Source organism: Cannabis sativa, chromosome 9 (assembly GCF_029168945.1).
Source record: "Cannabis sativa cultivar Pink pepper isolate KNU-18-1 chromosome 9, ASM2916894v1, whole genome shotgun sequence".
NCBI lineage: Eukaryota > Viridiplantae > Streptophyta > Magnoliopsida > Rosales > Cannabaceae > Cannabis > Cannabis sativa.
This window is the reverse complement of record NC_083609.1, coordinates 7,044,563-7,066,450: the sequence shown is the minus strand read 5'-3', so window position 1 is coordinate 7,066,450 and position 21,888 is coordinate 7,044,563. Positions and strand designations below refer to the sequence as shown.

At 35.3% G+C, this 21,888-nt stretch overlaps 3 protein-coding genes across 3 annotated transcripts; 2 read left to right on the top strand and 1 right to left on the bottom strand.

Annotated features, from left to right (window-relative positions):
- Positions 1-7,621, top strand: LOC115723532 (uncharacterized). The gene is made up of 4 exons (XM_061104644.1): positions 1-616; positions 3,370-3,528; positions 3,678-6,922; positions 6,977-7,621. Exons 1-4 carry the CDS (start codon positions 1-3, stop codon positions 7,619-7,621), a joined length of 4,665 nt encoding a protein of 1,554 aa, XP_060960627.1.
- Positions 7,622-12,254: 4,633 nt separating this feature from the next.
- Positions 12,255-14,057, top strand: LOC115723530 (ethylene-responsive transcription factor ERF086). The gene has a single exon (XM_030653023.2). It carries the CDS (start codon positions 12,626-12,628, stop codon positions 13,775-13,777), a length of 1,152 nt encoding a protein of 383 aa, XP_030508883.2. The 5' UTR covers positions 12,255-12,625; the 3' UTR covers positions 13,778-14,057.
- Positions 14,058-16,374: 2,317 nt separating this feature from the next.
- LOC115722187 (zinc finger CCCH domain-containing protein 34) lies at positions 16,375-20,996 on the bottom strand. Its single transcript, XM_030651322.2, has 7 exons — positions 20,406-20,996; positions 20,069-20,211; positions 19,658-19,723; positions 19,381-19,500; positions 18,950-19,273; positions 18,548-18,865; positions 16,375-17,694 (listed from the first exon to the last, which is right to left on the bottom strand). Exons 1-7 carry the CDS (start codon positions 20,497-20,499, stop codon positions 17,296-17,298), a joined length of 1,464 nt encoding a protein of 487 aa, XP_030507182.2. The 5' UTR covers positions 20,500-20,996; the 3' UTR covers positions 16,375-17,295.
- Positions 20,997-21,888: the final 892 nt, after the last annotated feature.

The following is a 21,888-nucleotide window of genomic DNA, read 5'->3' as shown; positions in this document are numbered from 1 at the left end:
ATGGCAGATTTTGATTATGATTGGCATTGGAATCCATCACTTCAAGGTTGGAGTCATCAATACCCTCCTTATTGTCCAAACTCACCCCAACCAATTGAAGAAGAGGAGGATATACTATCACTTCCAAAAGAGATTAATCGATTGGCGGACATGGTAAAAGCTCTATGTGATAATTTAATGGCGCAGGATTCAGAGAGTTTTAAGGATAATAACTCAAATAACGAAAGTTATGAGAGTTGTTTGAATATAGTAGAAGCACCATCAGATGAATACATAGAAGAGACTGAGCCTAGAATTGAAGAGAAAGAATCCTTTGAAGTGGTTGAAAATTTGGATACATTGGATGCTTGCTCAACAAATGATGAACTCAATTTGGTGAATGAAGAAACATCCATCCTCAATGATGAAATTATTGAAGATCAAATCACAGTCAAGGATGTGGATGGTCATGAGGAAACTGAACAACCAATTGAGAGGTTATTTGAGAAAAGCAAGAAAGAGGTGCCATTGGTGGTAGAAGAATCACTTGTAGTTGTTAATTTGAGGTTGTCAACACCACTATATTATGAACCACCAATGGACCCTTATTTTCCACTAATGCCGCATTCTCCATATTGTATTCTCTTCGAGTTACCAAAGGCTTCTCCCCAAGCACATCATCCAAAATCTTATGTTGTTGGTGCTGACTATTGTTCAAACTCATTGCTTGCCAAGCTTGAAGGCGAGTACAGCAATAATTTTCAAGTTGTCTTGCATGACGCTTATTACGGGCGTCAACCGCTTGTTGATGTGGCGCGCAGGTAAGTATCTCTCAACCACAATTTTATTTTAACACATTGGGGACAATGTCATATTTAGTTTGGGGGGAGAGATTTAAAAATTTTATTTTCTGCACTTTAATTTTCTGTGTTAGTTTTTTTTTCTGTTTTAGTTAAGGATGGCAATAAGTTTGACGATAGTTGTATACTGCTGATTAGTGTGATGTGTTCTGAAATTGTAAAATAACTGTGTGCTTGATTCTGTTAACTCTTTGGATTAGTTTGGATGCTTAGAAACCTGTGTTTATCTGAAAAAATATTCAATCTGTGAAATATGTTATAATTGTTTTACTATGGTTTGTGGTAAGATTGACAGGATAGCTTAGAACTTGCATGTTTATTCTTTTGAGACGAAATCCTTGATAAGTGTTCAATTGGAATATGACTTAGGCATTTGTTGGATAGTTTGAGCCTTTCAAGCCTACCGTAATAAGATGTATCCCTAGTTAACCTTTTGAGCCTAAACCTGCTATGTTTTTCACCCATCGATTTTAAAAAAAAATTGCAACCACACTATTAATTTTTCTTCACCATTTTATCCATGATATCATAAGCTACATAATTAGTTTGGGGGAGGATAAACATTTAGTGTGAGGAAATAGTGAGAGGGAGAAAAACTTGTAAGATTGAGAAGAAAAAAAAAAATTGTGTAATTCAATGTCACTGAAAACAAATAGAATATGATGAAAAAAAAAAACACAATAAAAAGTAAAAATATGTGTGAAAAAAAAAAGAAAAAATTTCAGTGATGTTGAAAAATAATAGAAATATCTTCTATCAATCTTGGTAAATTCAGGGAATATTATGAGATCTTAGAAAAAGAAAACTAAGAAGCTTGTGGGTTCTGTTTGTGTGCTTATGATATCTTGAGCCAAAATTGTCTTTTACCTATCCCTGAATATCTGAGCCATACTACCTAAAGCCTTGAAAAGACCTAATGATTCCAAAGAATACCGTCAACATTAGTGGAGAAAGGTAAGCATGCAAGCTTATGAGTTATCGGGCTGTGGAACTGTTGGAAAGAGTAAAATTTTTATAACAATGTTTCACATATGGATAAATTTTGTGGTTATACATAGTGTTATGAATTGAGCATCTGAGTTAATTGTTAGAGTTATTAGGGTCGAAATTCTAGTTTATGCAAGGAAGAAAGCAGAGCATGAGTCAGCAGTGTAGTGATTTTCTGATAGCGTAGTTAGTTTTTTTTATCTTACTCGAGGGCGAGTAAGAATCTAGTTTGGGGGAATTTTTTAGGCTAAAATTAGTCTAAGATTCGGGTCATATTTCGGTTAGTTTTCACTCTTTGTTTCTAGTTTTAGGGCTATATTACGCTTGATTCTTTTGTTTCAGGTCCTCGGGCATTTAAAGAAAGTATGTACAAGAATTGAGGAAAAACGGTGAAAGAATCGAGAAGAAAAACCAAAATCGGTGTTGCTGCCTATTCCCGTCGCGACGGGGAATTTGCCGATCGCGACGCGGAACCGACGAAAGTTTCAAAAATTCGAAGCTGAACTCCCGTCGCGACGGGGGCTTTGCCAGTCGCGACGGGGACCCTTTTGACAGGATTTTTGGGCAATTTCGTAATTTCACGAATTTTAAAGATGAGAATTGGTTTAAATAGCAAGGGTTCGTGAAAATTAGAGATTATTCAGAATTGGAACCCTAGAAACAAAGGAGGAGGCTAGAAGAGCGGCTTGTGGCGACCCGGATCAATTGCTTCAACTAGTTCTTTCTTTTCTCTTTAATTTTTCTATGTTCTTTTCTATTTCAATGTTAATTATGGATTTGATTATGGATGTTTTGAACTAAACTCCTATTTAGGGAGAATGATGAATGTTGTTTAAGTTTTTCCTAGTTAATGATTAATTGCCATTCCTCCATCTTGATTGTGAATACTATTCATATTTGTGTTTAATTTCCATGTGTAAGATTGATCACCTTTTACATGTTTTATGATCTCAATTCGAAATCTGAAAAGTGAGAATTGAGAATGCTAAAATTGGATAGTCTAGGTTTTGATGTGAAACGAAAGTATTTACATAGCCTTTGTGACATTTAGATTATTGGTTAATGCTGATTTCATGTTAATTTAATTAAGAGATTAATTAGAGAGCATGAGATTTAGAACCTAGAAGATCTGAAAAGAGCTAGGTTAATTTATAATCTGTCATTCACTTCAAGAGAAGGATAGCAATTAGACATTAACATTGGTAACTTAACAACAGGATTCGTCTCCCTATTCTCTCATCTTGATTAATATTCACTTGTTTCTTTAAGTTTCTTGAATTTCTTTCTTCCTTTTTTAATCATAAATACTTTTGATTTGCCAAATAGAATTATAAGTATAGTTTAGTAGTAATTAATCCAATTCCCTGTGGTTCGACCTCACTTGCGTGAGTATACTACTTGATTGCGTGCACTTGCGTAGTAATTATAAATTATAGCAACACGCAGCACCACATTCCAAGGGATTCGAATCCCATTTGCTCCGTAAATGAAGGCTCTGAAGTGATATTAATGGAAAATGAATTGAGATTTTCCTCTGATTTAGATATTGTTATATCTGAAGGAAAGAGAAAGAGGCTTGACACATCATCAATTGGGCTTACTATAATTGAAAATGGGCCGGTTGGATCAAGTGGGTTAGTTTCTTTGATAAATACCACAAATGCTGAAAGTATTTCAAAAAACGAGTCAAAGGTGGGTGCTGGTATCCAGGCCCACCAATCATTATGAATACCCTGAGTTGGAATTGCCGTGGGCTTGGGAACCCACGGGCCCAACAATTCCTTGCTGACATTTGCAGTCAAAAGAAACCCAAATTTTTATTTTTGTGTGAAACACTTTGTTCTCAAGAAGTGGTGGGCCGAGTAAAAGCCAAGTTGGGCTTTGAATCATGTTTTGCTGTTGATCCAATTGGAAGATCTGGTGGGCTTGCTTTTTTCTGGAAAATAACTGATGAAGCACGATTGATTGGCTATTCACAGAACCATGTCGACTTTGAGATTTCTGTTCCTGGTACGATCGTATGGCGCCTCACTGGGTTCTACGGTGAGCCTAACCGCAGTCTTCGAGCTCGAACATGGACCCTTCTTCGTACTCTTCTCACCGAATCTCCCCTTCCTTGGTGCTTAATCGGTGACTTCAACAACATAACAAACCAATCCGAAAAAAGAGGAGGCCGTGCATATCCGACTGCTCTCATTGCTGGTTTTCAGGCAGTTTTACATGATTGCTCCTTGCACGATTTAGAGCTTCGTGGTTATCCCTTTACTTGGGAAAGAGGCCGTGAGTCTGGTCATTTGGTGGAGATTCGATTGGACAGAGCATTGGTCTCCCAAACGTGGCTTGATGCTTTCCATGAGGTAACATTGTCAAATCTCTCTATATCCTCTTCAGATCACACTCCGATTTTTCTGGAATTTCATGATTGTTCTCACCGCAACAATGTTTATCTTTTTCGTTTTGAAAACTCTTGGTGCCGTGAACCTATGTGTGCTCATATAGTTAGATCTTGTTGGGATAATAATAGTCATCTTTCTCTTCTTGAGAAGATTAAACTATGCAGTTCTCAACTAGATGATTGGGGAAAAGGTCTCACTGGTAATTTTAAGAGACGTATTGCTAAAAGTAAAGATAAACTGGTTGCCTTGAAGCACTCTGGGCTTGACAACTGTTTTCAGGATTATGCAACTGAGAAAAATAATTATTTTGAGATTCTAGCTCAGCAGGAAATTTACTGGAAGCAAAGGTCAAAGCAATACTGGTTAAATGCGGGTGATAAGAATAGTAAGTATTTTCATGCTACTGCTAGTTCCCGTAAACGAAGTAATCAAATTTATCAGTTGCAAACACCAAATGGCGATTGGTCGAATTGGGACACTGGGCTTAGTGATGTTATTTCTAATTATTTTGATGATTTGTTTACTACTAATGGTACTTTTCATAATGCTGTTGCTGATGATATAAGATGTAGCATTGATGAAAATCAAAATAATCTGCTTCTGCAGCCCATTTCCACCGATGAAGTCCGGCATGCCCTGTTCCAAATGCATCCGGATAAAGCCCCTGGGCCTGATGGCATGGGACCTGGTTTTTTCCAAAAACACTGGGACGTTGTTGGTCCTGACATTGTTAACATGGTAACTGATTTCTTTGCTTCTGGTATGATTCCTATTGGTCTGAATGTCACTAATCTTGTCTTAATCCCGAAGAAGAAGAATTTTATTTCGATGAGTGATATGCGGCCGATTGCACTGTGTAATGTGCTCTATAAAGTGCTCTCAAAAGTCCTTGCAAACCGTATGAGAAGTATAATTGATCAGATTATTTCTGTGAATCAGAGTGCTTTTATTCCTGGTCGTCTTATCTCTGATAATGTGATGATTGCTTTTGAAGTTATGCACTATTTAAAAAGGAAGACAAAGGGTAAGAAGGGGTTCATGGCACTAAAACTTGATATGAGCAAAGCTTACGACCGTGTTGAATGGAACTATCTTCAGGCTGTCATGTCCCATATGGGTTTTCATCCGAAATGGATCGATCTTGTTATGGCTTGCATATCGTCGGTCAGTTATAATGTCATTCATGGTGGACATGTCATTGGCCCCATCATTCCTTCCCGAGGTATTCGACAAGGTGACCCTCTTTCCACTTATCTTTTCATTATGTGTGCTGAGGGTCTCACGGCACTCATTAACAAGTTTGAAGCAAATCGGCTTATCCATGGATGCAAGGTGGCGCGTGGTGCTCCTTCCATAACACACATGCTCTTTGCAGATGACAGTTATCTGTTCTGCCAGGCCACTTCGGAAGCTGCTTTGAGTGTTAATACTCTCCTTCAAACTTTCCAACAAGCTTCTGGACAACAAGTAAATTTTTCCAAGTCTTCTGTCTTTTTTAGTCCCAACACTACTGCTGAGTCTCGTGCTGGTATTTGTTCTGTTCTTCGAATGGTTGAAGCGTCAGAAGGTAGTCTTTATCTTGGTTTGCCTAACATTATTGGTCGAAACAAAAACTCTATTCTTGGCTTCTTAAAGAACAAGATTTTGGCTCGGATCAATAGCTGGGATGGCAAATTCTTATCTCGAGCTGGCAAGGAAATTCTTCTCAAAACTGTGATTCAGTCTCTTCCTACCTATGCCATGAGCGTCTTCTTAATTCCTTTAGGCATTTGTGAGGATATAGAGAAGATTATGGCAAGTTTTTGGTGGAAAACTACATCAAGTAAGGGTCGTGGTATTACTTGGATGTCTTGGGAAAGAATGGCAAAGCCCAAGATGGAAGGAGGTATGGGTTTCCGAATTCTTCATGACTTTAATCTTGCAATGCTAGCTAAACAAGGTTGGAGACTTCTGTGTAATTCTGACTCTTTGGTGGGTAAAGTATTCAGAGCCAAATATTTTCCTACCAGTGATTATCTATCGGCCGATTTGGGAAATAATCCCAGTTTTGTATGGCGAAGTATTTGGGCTGCTCAAAGTGTGGTTCGCCTCGGGGCTGTGCGTATTATTGGAAATGGTGAAACTACCAGGATCCTCTCTACCCCTTGGCTTCCTGATAGTGGGAACAGACTTGTAACTTCAACTCATCCAGCTCTTTTGCATAACACTGTGAGTTCTCTCTTCTCAATGGAAGCACGAACTTGGGACTCTGAGGTTGTTGAGGACCTGTTCAACAACCGAGATGCCAATCTGATCTTGGGTCTTCCGTTATCTCTCAATTCTGGTTCTGATTTCTGGTCTTGGTCGGGAGACCGTTCTGGGTTGTTCTCTGTTAAAACTGCCTATGTCATGCTGCAGAAGAATAAACCCCAGCTTACTAGCGCTGATAACTCTGGGTTTTGGCGTAAGTTATGGCAATTGAAGATACCTCCCAAGGTAAAGAATCTGCTATGGCGTGCAATTACTGACTGTCTACCCACTTGTCTTCAATTAGTAACAAAACATGTGAACATTTCTGGGCTCTGTCCTGTGTGTACAAACCAAGCAGAGTCAATTGTTCATGCTCTTCTCACATGTCCTTTTGCTATGTCATGCTGGAACATTCTTGGTATCTCTTATGATACGAACCACCCCTACTCTTTTGGTGGTTGGTTTGATAAAGTACTTACGGCATCTGATGAGGATCTCCCCTCACGGGCAGCAATGCTCTGTTAGGCAATTTGGAAGGCCCGTAACCTTGTTGTATGGAAGAATAAGGCATCCTCGCAAGCTGAAGTCATTGCATCTGCACAAACAACTCTTGATCATTGGCGTAACGCTCAAGATAACCTTTCCCTATCTTCGCTATTCTTTGAGAATAGAGGAGATGGAGCTGAGCGTTGGACTAAACCTGAATCAAACAAAATCAAGTTAAATGTAGATGCGGCTCTCTTTCCACAGGATAACTCTTACGGGTTCGGGATTGTCGCCCGAAATAGCTCTGGCGGGCTCATCGAGGCTAAATCTAAGTACTTCGGCGGGGTCTATGATGCAGAAGTCGTTGAAGCAATGGGAGTCAAAGAAGCTCTGAGCTGGATAAAGAGCAACAATTGGTCTGATGTTGAGATTGAGACAGACAGTATGCTCACAGTGCAAGGCATTCGTAGTAATCACTCTGTGAATTCTATTTTTGGTTTGATTATTCATGATTGCCAAATTTTACTTTCTTCTCTCAATAATGTTAGGATTTGTTTTATTAGACGATCAGCAAACCGAGTTGCCCATGTTGTTGCAAGGCATTCTCGTTTTCTCTCTGGTCGTAGCATTTTTGAGTATAATGCTTGGGATGAGTTAATCTCCCTCTTGTATTCTGAATGTTAATTATTTCAATGAAGTTGATATTTCATTTTCAAAAAAAAAAAAAAAAGTATATATCGTTTTTACATATATATAGCCGTTGTTGGCTGTGTCCTTTGTGTAATATGTATCTTGGTCCCAACTTTTGTCTTTTATTGGACTTATATATATAGCTGGTCCTTATTTTGTTAGTTTTTTTTTTCTTCTAGCTTTTAATTCAATTTCAAATTAAGGATAAGTAACATTCCTAAAATAAAATATATACAAGTTTGTAGACATCTAAAAAAGAATATTCATAGTTATCAAAAAAAAAAAAGAATATTCATTATTTAACATGTATTTCCTAGCATTAAGGTTTATGGGAGAAATACTTGAAATGACAACCTATTAGAAAATACTAATATTTAGATCCACTAAAACAACATGAGATTTAACAAAAAAAAATAAAAAATAAAAAATAAAACAAAAAACAAGAACGAGTGAATAGCTTAAAAAAATTAGTTGTCACTATTTACTGTTGATTAATATAGATAATTATATATATATATATATCAATTTTATCAAAAAAAAAAAAAGGGTTAAATTAGGGTTTTTCAAATATGTTTTGTCAATTTGAAGCGGTTTGATTAGCTTTATTTGGATCATGTGGGAGATCATATAGATTTGTTCCAACTTATAACTTTTGAATAATTTTCATTTTCCCTCAAATATATCAATACATCACATTATTTAATATTAGCCAATTTGATGTGTTGATATATTTAAAGAGAAATAATTTCAGAATGAAAATTTCTTAAACCAGCAAAATTAACAAAAAGTAATCATAAATTTATTGACAGTTTTAATCTCGATCCATTAAAATTTGAGGGTCCCACTTACACTTAAATAACAACCACACTAACCAGAATAACATCCAAGAGGGCTTTAATTGGTGTATCACTATTAGTGATGGGAAGGGCCTTTTTCCATATGCCACTCTTACTCATACGGAATTTTTTTGGCTCTAATCATAGTCATAAAATTCCATCTCACCCCCAACCCCAACCTCTCTTTGTCCCCTAAACCATAATAACATAAAAGTAATAGGGATTCCGAGCTTCATCCTTGTATCCACGAGAGACCTGATCTTGAACAGGAGCTTGATTATTGCCAGGTTGATCGCTTGAATGCTGACCTTCTTCTATAACTCCTCCACTTTGCGTTTGAACCATGGTGGAAAGTGATGAACAGAAAAGAAACAGAGTAGAAAAGAAATTGCAGAAGAAGAAGAAGAAGAAGAAGAAGAAGAAGAAGAAGAAGAAGAAGAAGAAGAAGCCGCCTTACGGCTCTGATACCATTTCAGAAAGTAAAGTAAAGAAAAGAAAATAAAAGAAGGCAAAGAAAGGAACGTTGATTCAACGGATTTTTCATTGAATGAATGAAACAGTACAATTGAGGCCCTTTTATATACACAAGACAAACAGATACAAACATCAACTAATATAACAGAATTGACAGCTCATCCTAACTAACTTCGACCAATTCTAAAAATTAGCTTTATTTGGATCATTAATGTGGGAGATCATATAGATTTGTTCCAACTTACAACCTTTGAATAATTTTCATTTTCCCTCAAATATATCAACACATCACATTGTTTAATATTTAAAGAGAAGTAATTTCAGAATAGAAATTTCTTAAAGCAGCAAAATTAACATAAAAAGTAATCTTAAATTCATTAACAGTTTTAATCTCGATCCGTTAGAGTTTGAGGGTCCCAGTTACACTTAAATAACAACCACACTAACCATAATAACATCCAAGAGCGCCTTAATTGGTGTATCACTAATAGTGATTGGAAGGGCCATTCCCAAATGCCATTCTTACTCATATGGGTTTTTTTTGGCTCTGATCATAGAATCATAAAAGTCCATCTGACCCCCAATCCCAACCTCTCTTTGTCCCTAAACCCAAGCGCTTCCTTTTTAGCTTCAGGAGCCTAACTGGGACTAACACATTATGGATTTTTGAAAGTCCTCTTCTAGTGAGCTTGATCCCATGAAATCTCATACAACTTTATGAGCACTGTGTAGACAATCTTCAAAATTGGAATCATAAATCAAAGTTCCAATTTAAAAGAACGATTGAAGGGATTTCAAAAGAGCTTGAGCGGATACGTTCCAACCCTCAATGGGATGACCGTACCAAAGATCAAGCCAAAACACTTCAGCATCATCTAGACAAATTGCTCCATCAGGAAGAGCTTTATTGGAAACAACGATCGAGGGTAAACTGGTTAAAATAGGGAGATCAAAACACAAAAAAAATTCATAAGTTTCCTTCTCAAAGAAAATCTTTTACCAGATCAAGGAGCTCACGGATGCTGAGGGAAACATTCTCTCCTCTGAAGAAGACATCCTTAAGAAAATAGAGAATTACTTCAACAATCTTTTCTCTTCCTCAAACCCTTCTTCTGAGGATATCTCCAGAGCTCTTAATAAAGCCTCACTTATGGAAGTGTTCATAGAAGACGAAATCCAAATTTAACTGGGAACACACTTGTCACGCCTTATTCTTTTGCAATGATGTCAGGATGTATTGGAGTACGCAATTTTACTCAATTCTTAAAGATTCTACTCATATAAATTCTTTTGACATTATTGTTTTTCATATATCAAATCTATTTATTAAGGAAGAAGTGGAGTCGTTTGTTTGTTTGTCTTGGCTAATTTGGCATGATATGAACTCAATCACAGTAAAAGGCTTTCCAACATCCGCCAAAATCTATTAGATTCTTTCCACTCCTTGATTCAAGAATTTAAAGAAGCAAAGTCATTGGATTCAAGGATGGACTTGCCTCACCCAGGAAGCAGTCTCGAGGTGGAAAATTGGATCCCCCCTTCCCCTGGCCTCCCCAAACTGAATACAGATGTTGCCATTAATGTCAGTTCAAACAAGTCGGGGTTTGCAGGAGTCCTCAAAAATAGCAATGGAGATACCATAGCTGCTATTGTAATCCCTTGCAATGGGATAGGCGGTCTTTACATTCAAGAATTAAAGGTGTTAATATTATCCCTCCAGTGGTTTATCGAAGAATAATTCTCAGTCAATTTCATTAAAACGGATTGCAAATTAATCATAGATGCATTGAAAAAGGAACAATATCATAATATGACATTCGGGGATCCCTTTTCCCAGCTCAAGTCTCAACTCTCCTCAATGTCGAATGTTTCTATACGCCACAACCGTCGAATTGCTAACACAGCGGCTCACGACATGGCAAAGAAGACTTTAAACTTAACTAAATTTTTGTTTTGGATTGGTGATGAGGCTTGTTCTCTTAATTGTCTCTCTTAGCTTTGCTGACCTCCTTACCCTAAAAAAAACTATGAAGCGAATAAGAAATTGATTGTCTAACTTTAGTTTTCTTTGCTTTCTTTTTCTTGCCTTGAATGAATTAGAACCTTTGCTAGATAATATATAGAACAAGTTTATTAATTAATTTTTTTGAGGTATTCATAATTTATGTTCCACATACTTAGATCAGATGAATATCAATCTTATATAGTTAAAAACTTATTTATTTTTTATTAATTACAATACACTCTATTGTTTTTAATAAAATAAAATGTTTAACAATCTAGAAAAGAAAAATAAAAATGTTAATGAAGTGGTTGAATGTTGTTTTTGAAATGTCTTGAAGAGTATTTAGGTTAGAAAAATCTCAATTTTTGACTACCTAAATTTGATGTAGAAGCAAGCAAGCAAGACTAGAGTAATTGAATAAGAAAATTACAATTGTACCCTCTCAATATCACTTTTCCAATTTCCAAGATGTTCTCGTTTATGGTGCCACTTAAAAACCGGTGATCAAAGGTTTGTAATATCCAATTGACACAGACCAAAGTGACCCAATACAGGACACGTGTACGTCACACAACAGTGGAACAAGGACTGAAACTCTTTCACTTCATATATCATTGTTTCTGTTTGCTTACATGAAATCCTAACTGCTCCCTTTGAAAATATATATAAAAAATCATTATAAGAAAAAGAAGAGACAACAATTTTTTTAACAATCCCATTATTTTTTTTTTTTGCTTAAAATGCGGATTTACATGTGCATGTATAAATATACATTATATGACTCCCTCAAAAACATTCCAAATTAAATTTTATTAGTATTAATTATTAATAATGATTTCTTAGACTTAAGACTATATATTAATCTAGGAGTAATAACAAGACAAAGGGTTTTTAAATTCTAATTTCTACCAACCATTCATTGCTTCTAGTTATAATTTTACAAAAACAAAACTTGATTTTGTTTTTTCAACACTTGGATATTTGTAATTATATATATAATTTGGATCAGGTTAATCCAAATTAGTAAGTAGTAATTTTGCACGTGATGTGATCATATTAAGACTCAAAAAACTTATATTAAACAAACTTTAACAAATCCCAATAGCTTACATTGGCATGATGTAATACTTAGCTCATTAATAACATTATAATTATTAAGCTATACCAATTATAACTTATAATTAATTAGCATTAGTAGTATTTACAGAAAATAATATACATAAATAGATAAAGATTTATGTGGGCTTGTATTGGAATTTGAAACTTGGGGGGGAAAACAGTAAAGAAGATATACCTACATATAATGTATACCTCCATATTAAGGTACTTGAAAAGAGTTGGGAATCTTTATTTACACCTTTAATAAGTTCTAGCTTAGCTTATTATTTTTATTATTATTATTATTTATTTATTTTAGCTTCAGGGCTATAGAATTAAATAGAAAATAAAAAAGGTATTAAAAAAGTGGATTGAATAGGATCATGGTCTTCCAGAGAATGACAACTGAGATGTCCTTTTCCTTCTGTCCATGATCAAATCAGTGTCTTTAAAAGACAATTTCCCTACAAACTTTCTCAACTCACTTCATTCAAAACTAGAAAGAAAAAGAAAAGACCTTTTCTCTTCTTTGATCATTCTTTCTACTCTCTTCTTCTTCTTCTTCTTCTTCTTTTTCTGGCTACAATGTCAAGTACCACCACAAAAACCTTAGATAAACCCTTGAAAGCAGGGTATGAAAACAATGGTCATTATCATCATCAGCAAATGGGATTTGCCATACTTCAAAGGAACACATCTCCAACTCAACCTGGTGAGAGAAGAGGAAGGAGAAAACAAGCTGAGCCAGGAAGATTTCTTGGTGTGAGGAGAAGACCTTGGGGAAGATATGCTGCTGAGATTAGAGACCCAACTACTAAAGAAAGGCATTGGCTTGGAACTTTTGACACTGCTCAAGAAGCTGCTCTTGCTTATGACAGAGCTGCTCTGTCCATGAAAGGCACACAAGCCAGAACAAACTTTATTTACACTACTAATACCACTACTCATGATCATCACAACACTAGTTTCCACTCTCTTCATCATCATCATCATCTTAATAACACTACTACTCCCTTTGATACTAACAACAATAGTACTACTATTTTGCCACTACCTTCTCATGAGCTCATTTGCAGCACTACTAGTAAAAACCCCACCAATCAGAATAGTACTACTCCACCTCAGATTGTTATGACATGTCATCATCCAACCATCCTTAACCAATCATTAAATACTATTAATGACATGTCATCACCACCAAATGATGATAATAACAACAACAACAACAACTTCTTTTTCTGTAATGATGATTCTGATTATAACTCTGGTTACTTGGGTTGCATAGTCCCTGATAACTGCTTAAGACCTCCTCCTACTCCTTCTCCTTCTGATCATAACCCCAAAAGAACTAAATCACATTGGGACATGATGATGAATGGTAGTAGTGAAGTAGCAACATTGGGTTCAAACCAAGCTAGAGATCAGCTTATTATGCCTTGTTTGGATGATTTCAATCTTGGGTTTTGGGATAATAACAATAATAACAACCTCATTCAGCATCAGCATCAACAACCATGGGAGCTGAACTCTGGAGATCTCTCTGCCATGATCAGTACTACTAGTAGCTCAAATAATAATAATAACAATATCCCTTTGAGTAGTACTGATCAAGGAGCTTTTTATCCACTCATTGACAACTCTATGTATGGTTTCATGTCTGGACCTACTTATTCTTCTTGCTCTCCTTCACTTCCTCCTCTTGGTGATGTAGTTGACTTGGGTCATTCTCTCTTTTGACTATATATTAATGTCAACTCTATCTTTTGTTGTTAGTGCATCTGTATTTATATATATAGGTGCACCAATATATATATACTCATGGTTCCATATATTTCATATATATATATATATATCCATGCACTTAAGTTTGAGTTTTCTTTCTACTCTCTTTACTAGTTTCTCTGTAATTATTAATGGTGATCATCACCATCCAAAGTCTAACAATTAAGAAAAAGATTATTGGAAATGGTGTCTCTATGGTTTTAACAAGATTTTAATGCAAGCCTTCTATATTTTTAGTACAAGTATATTATATTATGGTATTTACACATATGATCATATGTGTATCGTTTATATAGCATAGCATGTCATTTTCAGCTCATTATTATTGCTTATTATATATACAATGGAGTACTCTCTTTTCAGATATGTGCTTTATCTTTTTCAGGCAACCCAGGTAACGAATAGGATGTGTAAATTAATAATGATCAAAACCAAAAATATGATCATACTATACATATACATCATAAGTATATATATATAGCTTTTTCAATATAGTTTTTTTCATTTGACTTTTTCTTAACAGTGTAGTGATTGTTATTATTAACAATTTCAGATTGTTGTGATTTCATGAGTGGATTACATTACACACATACATATACATAAGGTACTACCATATTTGCATGCTAACGTTCCCTTGTCCAAATAAGTTATATTATGTTTTGTTCTTATGCACTTTAATTAAGGTTTGATATAATTTCTCATGGTTTGATCAATCATTGATTCAAGAGGTGTGTACATTGATATAATTATTGTGAAAATAAACATAATGTATTTTCCAATAAGAGTAATCTCCGAGTCACGTGAAACTACAAGATTGATCTCAAGTCACGTGACACTATAAGATTGATCGGGAGGCTGAGACTGACCTCAGGCTCCCGACAAATCTCATGTTGCCATATGGCAACTTACTCTATATATATTATTTTTTTTTTCATAAAAGGGGGTCTTAAATATTAAAGAGGGGTGAGGATGTAGGAGCATGGTGTAACTGCATAAAAATCCTTTAGTCCCAACTTTTAAGGAATATAGGATCATCACCAAGGGCAAGACATGACAAGGTCATTGAGTATATTTATATGTTTGTGTGTTTGTTTTCATTTACTTTATTATTGTGTACCATTCATTTTGGTCCTAGCAGTAGGGGTGGGTCATATTAATGCTATCAAACTCAGGCACTCTCTCTACTCAACAGCTTCTTTTTTACTGTCATAGATCTCATCTCAGATCACAACTATTTAAACTGTATGCATCTTTACACTTTGTTTGGTAGTGATTTTAATATATAGACACATTTACTAACCAAAAGAATAAAAACATTTATAAGTTGAGGAGTGCTAATTAGAAGAAGCTATATATTACAACTTCTAAATTCCGAATATTGTAATAATTTACAGTGCTGAAAACAGATTTAAATTTTTTTAAATGCACATGGTAAACTCTAATATAAGGAACACTATTGTGGATACTGTAAATTATTCAGAATCTTTTAAAAAATCAAATATGTATTTTCGAGAGATTGAAATAGGAGAGTAATAGTATCACTCATCTTGTAAATTAATTTATTTCATTTCATCCCACTCATTAAAAAAAAAACAGAGGGAGAGATCAGAAGAGAAGATTCTTATCACTTTTGGGCATCAGTGGTTTGCAGATTGTCACTTTCTTTGTCCTCTAATGGTTTCAATTTTTCTCACGTTTAAGGAAAGTTTAAAGGGAACATTGGAGAAGAAAAAAAATCAAAAAGACAAATCTGTCGAAAATGGAAACCATATATTTATATTAGGGTTGGCACGTGAGTTTTATGACTCTTTTTTTCTTTACTCTGTCAGTGATGATGCATCATCTTCTGGCCCATGGTAAATATTTTTTTATTTTTGGGTTACAAAACTTGGCAATGGTTTGGAAAACTTAGTCTAAATTAGATAGTAATAAATAGTCCATATAAATAATTTACCATTTAAAGAGAGGTTTGAATTTGGTCACAAAACCCTTTCATGTCTGAGAATCATTATCATTATTATTAAGTTATTGGTGCTTTAGTATTTAGATAATTACAAAGCAAAGCTAAGTTTTTCTTTTACTTGGATTGGAATAAATATTGATAAAAAAATTTTTAAAAAAAAATAGAAAATGGAGATGTGGCTTTAAAAGGCCTTAAATTCTCAAGAGAGGTTGTCATGTAGTGGAATTAGTCGGCAGAAAGGGACAAAACAATAAAGGTCTTCACATCATTTTACAGGGAAACCAAACCCCAAAAAACTGGAAACAAATGGGAATTACATGACCCAGTTGAGAGAAATGGTCAAAAAAAAAGGAACATGGCATCAAAAACAGCTTGGACAAATAAAAATGATGATTATTAATTATTATTATTATTATGAAGACCAGACCAGACCAGACCAGTCTTATTGACTTCTTTGCTGCTTTAAAAAGGGAGTTGGAGCTCATTTATTTCAGGACCATTATTTTCACCCCCAACTATAAAAGCAGAGGATCTTTACTGAAACATAAATGAAGATTTAATATCTCAATCATGTTTTACAAATAAATAATAATCGAATCAACCACTTCCTTTTTCCTTCCATATAAGTCAAGCTAATATTGTAGTATCAAATAAAGCAAATTATAAGGAACAGGTATCAATCCCCCTAGTAAAACGGGGACAAAAGAAGAAGAAGAAGAACAACAACAACCATTATTGCAGAGTCAAGAGTTGCATCTTCATATATTGTTTATGTATTTTTCATAATGGAATTGAAAATAAACAGGTCAAGCTTTTTCTTTTTGTAGCCACAACATACCATGGTCCATGTATATCTTAAATCATTATATAATGTATTAGCATCTGATCTGATGGCTTTCTTGTGGTCTCTCTGAATCTGAAGTACTTGTCTTGTTCACAGTAGACCCTTTGACAAAAAAAACAAGTGGGGGAAAACAAGACACTCAAATGCTAATGTTCAATTTGAAGCTTGCTCCGAATTCAAATGAAAATAAAACTATGAAAAAGGAAGAAAAAAATTTAAAAGGATAGACACGAAAAACACGGTCAGTGTAAAAGGTAGAGCACCGTGGGACTAATCTTTCATTTTGAAAGAGAATGGAGCACAATAAACACAACAGCTCTTTAAAGTGGAGAGCTGGATTCAGATTTCGCCTAACAGAACTGCAAGAATATATCTTTTCTTTTTCTTTTTTTTTCATGGTTATTCATGAGCAAATTGGAAGGCTATATGAGGCTGCTAAAAAGTTTTTGAGGGTTGGCCATCGGTTATTTGAAATTGAAAGGATGACCAATATAATGATTATATGAACACAGAAATGAACAGAGCAAGATTGTATTCTAGGAGTTTTGTGAAACCATGATGATAAGTGAGATATGAAGCCTCTATTAGAGGACTTGCACCAAAAGGGAAAAAAAATGATGCTTTGGTTGGAGAAATTTGAAGAAAAAAAGAAGAATGGGAAATTGCTTAGCTCGAAGTACGAGGCTCTGAGCTGGTACTGGTGTTGCCACCAGTAGAAGTTCCAGGATTCTGTGCAGGCTGTTGAAGACTCGCGTGAGAGACAGGACCACCCTTCGAAAATGTTGAACCAACTGATCCACTAGAACTGCTTACTGATGAAGACATTCTTGCTGAAGTAGAGTCCTTTGTGGATACTGGTGTAAGTTCAGGACGCAAGTCTGAAGATGAGGATGATGGTGCTAGCATACCAACTGAGGATCCAACCGGGTAGGGAGCTACTGGCATATCAGAAAGAGAAGAAGCTGATGGACTATAACTTAGTGTTTCCAGTGGGTGGTCGAATTTGCATGCTGGCCCAAACTTGCATGCTCCACGTTGAGCATAGTGAGAGCAAAGTGGTGCACCCTGAATTTCGAACAACATATCAATTAATCAGAATAAGTTATGGAAAACAAAAGTTAAGGGGAAAGGGCGATGTCATTTAAAAGAAGAATAAAAAATGCTGTCGAAGAAATTTCGGCATATTGATTAAATGATGATGACAACAATTGGGTGTCTTGACAAACCTAAAACGGACATGCAGAAAGCAAGCACATTTTGCAGCTAGAATCACCAACAAATGTGGGGGACTAATGCCAGAAAAATAATAATAAAATATTGAATATTGTAGGGTAGCAACAGAGAATATAGAAGACTAAAATGTTATATTCAGCTTACATTGAGTGACATAATTTGGTAATCATCTTCATAATTAAGACATGCTAGAAGACAAGTATGTTGGGATGGTAGTGACAAAGCATGCAAATCTTTGCATACTACAGAAATAATAATGATTAAAAAACAAAAGCATGGAATTCCTTTTAATAAGAATTTGTTACTGAAAAAACAAAAAAAACATAAAAAACATGAATCCAAAAAGGAAAAAGATGGCAAGTGAATGAATATGCTACGCATGCAATTTCCCTTCAAGGTAGTAACCTTGGTTGTTGTTAAAGTCAGAAACATCATCAAGCTTTCCTTCTCACACAAGGGGAAAAAGACGGCTTATTTGAACCTACTGTGCTAGGCACCAACATATGTTATCTTTTCATATGTTAAATGAACAATTCACACAGAAAAAGTTACCACGTTGAAAGTATTTATATTTTCCTAGAATACCCCTAGTTTATAACATCAGCTTTTCAACTTGGATAACTTCGAAAAGCTTCTTTCTCTATAATTGTAAGTTGAATTTAAACCAAATGACAAGGAAGCTTACCGGACGCATAGGAAGACCAGCAGAGCTAAGGACAACAGTAGTTTTGGGTGAATTAATATCTGGTGGATGATGGTATCTACAAGAAGATCCAAATTTACAGTCACCGGTTCTCATATAATATTGGCATTCCGGTTGTCCAGGCCTTTCCGGATAAGAAAGTTCCTTCTGGCTACTGACTGAAGGAACAGTAGGAGAAGCAACAGGCTGATATGTTCCAGTATATGGAGGTGCTTGGTGAGATACTTGACTTAACCCATAAACTTGTCCTGAACCAGCAGGGGGTTGATTGCTATGGGAGGGCACTGGGCTTATAGATGTCTGCAAACCATGGTTAAACACTCAATGAGGGGAAAAATACACATGAAACTTGAAAATGGGAGTTAAGAAAGGAACTTTACTCACCATGTAAGAACCCCCCCACCCCGGAAAAGGTACCATGCCTGGGGATATCAACATAGGACCGTAAGGGCTTTGGACATATGAGCCTTGTACCATGGAAGACCTTGCAACTACAACTCCATATTGTTGTGATGAGGAACCAGAAGGAGATGCCATTGGGGGATATAATGTAGGTCCATGAACCGGTGTAGCAGGTGCAGGTGGCACTTGAGCTGCTGGTGATGGGAGCGGAAGTGGCATACCAGCAGGATGGGGGTGGTGAAATTTACAGGACACACCGAATTTGCACTGTCCAGTCTTCACGTAGTAGGTACACTCTTTTTCACCCTATTTTAGTTGAAAAAATAAAAGAAAATCGAGAAATGCAGAGGGAAATGAGGTAACTGATATGGAAAGCTATAGAAAAGAACAGAGATTAAAAAAGAAAACCGTACTGGCCGCAATGGATATCCATCATAATTTAGTGAAACAGGGCCAGAAGAACCTCCTCCCTGTCTAGGATGATGGTACTTACAAGAAGCACCAAATTTGCATGTCCCAGTCCTCATATAATACTGCCATATAAGAGAATTATATCAGCAACCAAAAACCATAAAAACAAAAATCCAAACACTGTTTTTTCATCTCTATCAAATAAGAAAATGTGCATTGCCTAATCATAAGAAAAATAACAAATGGAGCTTCAAAAATCAAGCAGAACAATCAAATTACCTGGCATACAGGCTGCCCATGTCGCTCTGGGTACTCCCCTCCACCAGCCCTGGCAACTCCAATAACCTGAGCAGTGTGTATCTTTCAAAATTGACTACTCGGAAGAAGAAAACAAAAAAAGAAGAAAGAAAAAGAGACACAAATATTCATTCAACCACTAGATATCCATATAGATCCCTGCTAACGCATTAAGAAATGAAGTTGAAAAGGAAAACCACAAAATCCCACGAAAAAGAAAAGCTGAAAACTTGCAAAACCCACAATCAAATCTACATGCAAAACCACAATTTCTCAACTGCAATACAAAGATCAAACCAAATTGAACCGTCAAAACAAAAATGATCATGACAAAAACCCCATCAAAAAACTATCCATTAAGCATTAAGAAAATTGATGGAAATAAATAAATACCGCCGCGCGGTCTCGGGGATGATTAAACCGACACCTTGAGCCATACCCACAATACCCAGTTCTCATATAGAAGATACAATTATCCTCATCGGGTCTTTCTGGGTACGATTCTTCACCACCAATACCCAATTGCCAAACGGACTCTGCAACATTTATTCGCCACAATCAAATATTAATAATAAAAAACAAAAAAAACCCATTTCGAAACTCAAACCAAAAATTCACAAAAATAAATAAATAAATTGAAAGAAAAGAAAAGAGTCCACATTCCGGTCAAAAACAAGGAATCGGAATCGATGAAGCGAAATTGAAATGCAGTAGGGAAAATGAAGCTGACCTTCGAGCCCTGTTTCAGGCCCGGTACCGGCCCATTCCGGAGACGGATCGGACTGTGACCCACCTTCTGCTGTATTCCGACCGTACCTCTCCATTGTACGGTCTTTCCCGATTACACACTCTCTCTCTCTCTCTCTCTTCGAGTCTGCCCCCAAAAAACAAAAGCTCACAACACAGTCGCCAGGTGGTAGAGAGTGAGAAGCAAACAGAGAGAGAAAATGAGTCTGATTATATCTCCGATTGTTCTAGAATATATAAATATTGATATATATATATATAATACAGAGCGAGAAAGAGAATAGAATGGGAATGAGAACCAAACCAAACCAACCCTATCAAACAAAAACTACTTTGTAAAGAGAGAAAGAGAGAATTTTACTCTTTCACACTCGAACCAAAAAAAAAACCCAACTCCCCAAAAGCAAAAGACGAAGAAGAAGAAGAAGAAGAAGAAGAAAGCAAAGCTTAGATTGCCTGCGTTTTTCTTCACTCTCTCTCTCTCTCTCTCTCTCTCTCTCTCTAAACTTTCTTTCACTTTCTCTCTCTATCAGTTTTCAAAGCGTGTTTGTTTTTTCCATTACGTAACCCTGAAAGAGAGTCTCCTTTTTTTTTTTCTTTTTTATTTATTTTTTCCCCTCTTTTAATTAATTTTAATTATTTAATAGCCCCTAATAAAAAACAAGTCAGTTAGTTTATTACGCGCCAAATAATTAATTAATTAAATCTAATTACTAAAAACGATTTATTTAGAAACTAATTAAAAGAAAACCCCAAAACCATTTTCAGTAACAGGTTAGCGGTGTCTGATGTGAAATTACACTTATGCCCTTGTTCATTACAACACGTGACATTTAAAGTTTTTTTAATTAAAAAAAAGATAAGAAAATGAATGGAAGTTGGTTGAGGGGTATAAAAGAAAATACACATTAAATAGATTGCCAAAAAAAGGTTAATGAATGAGATTAATTAAATCTTATTAAAAAAAATGAGATTAATTAAATGGCCTACGGTTAAACCATCTAAATACAACAAAAATTCAACTCAACTGAAACTCAAACTTTTCTTCCCTCCACGTGGCACTCAATCAGACTCTTCGTTACATTTTTACTAAATAATAAATAACATTATTATTTGTCAATAAAAAATAGTAATTAACCTTATTATTTTAAGTTTCGTGGTATTAAATAGATATAATAATAATTGGTAAGCACAAAAATTTATGCATAATAAATTATATTAAATTGAATCATAAACTTGAAGAGTATTGGTATATTAAACTAAAAAAGGAATTGCTTTTAGTTGTGTTAATAATATGTTTTGTATTATATTTATTAGATTAATGCTGTATTTCTATCTCATAATTTGAGAGTTTAAGAATGCTTTGAAAGTTAAAATCAACAAAATGGTTTTAATTTTAATTGAAACTTCTAATAAAAATTATAAATGTACATATACAATGGTATTTTGAAGTCTAAAATAATAGT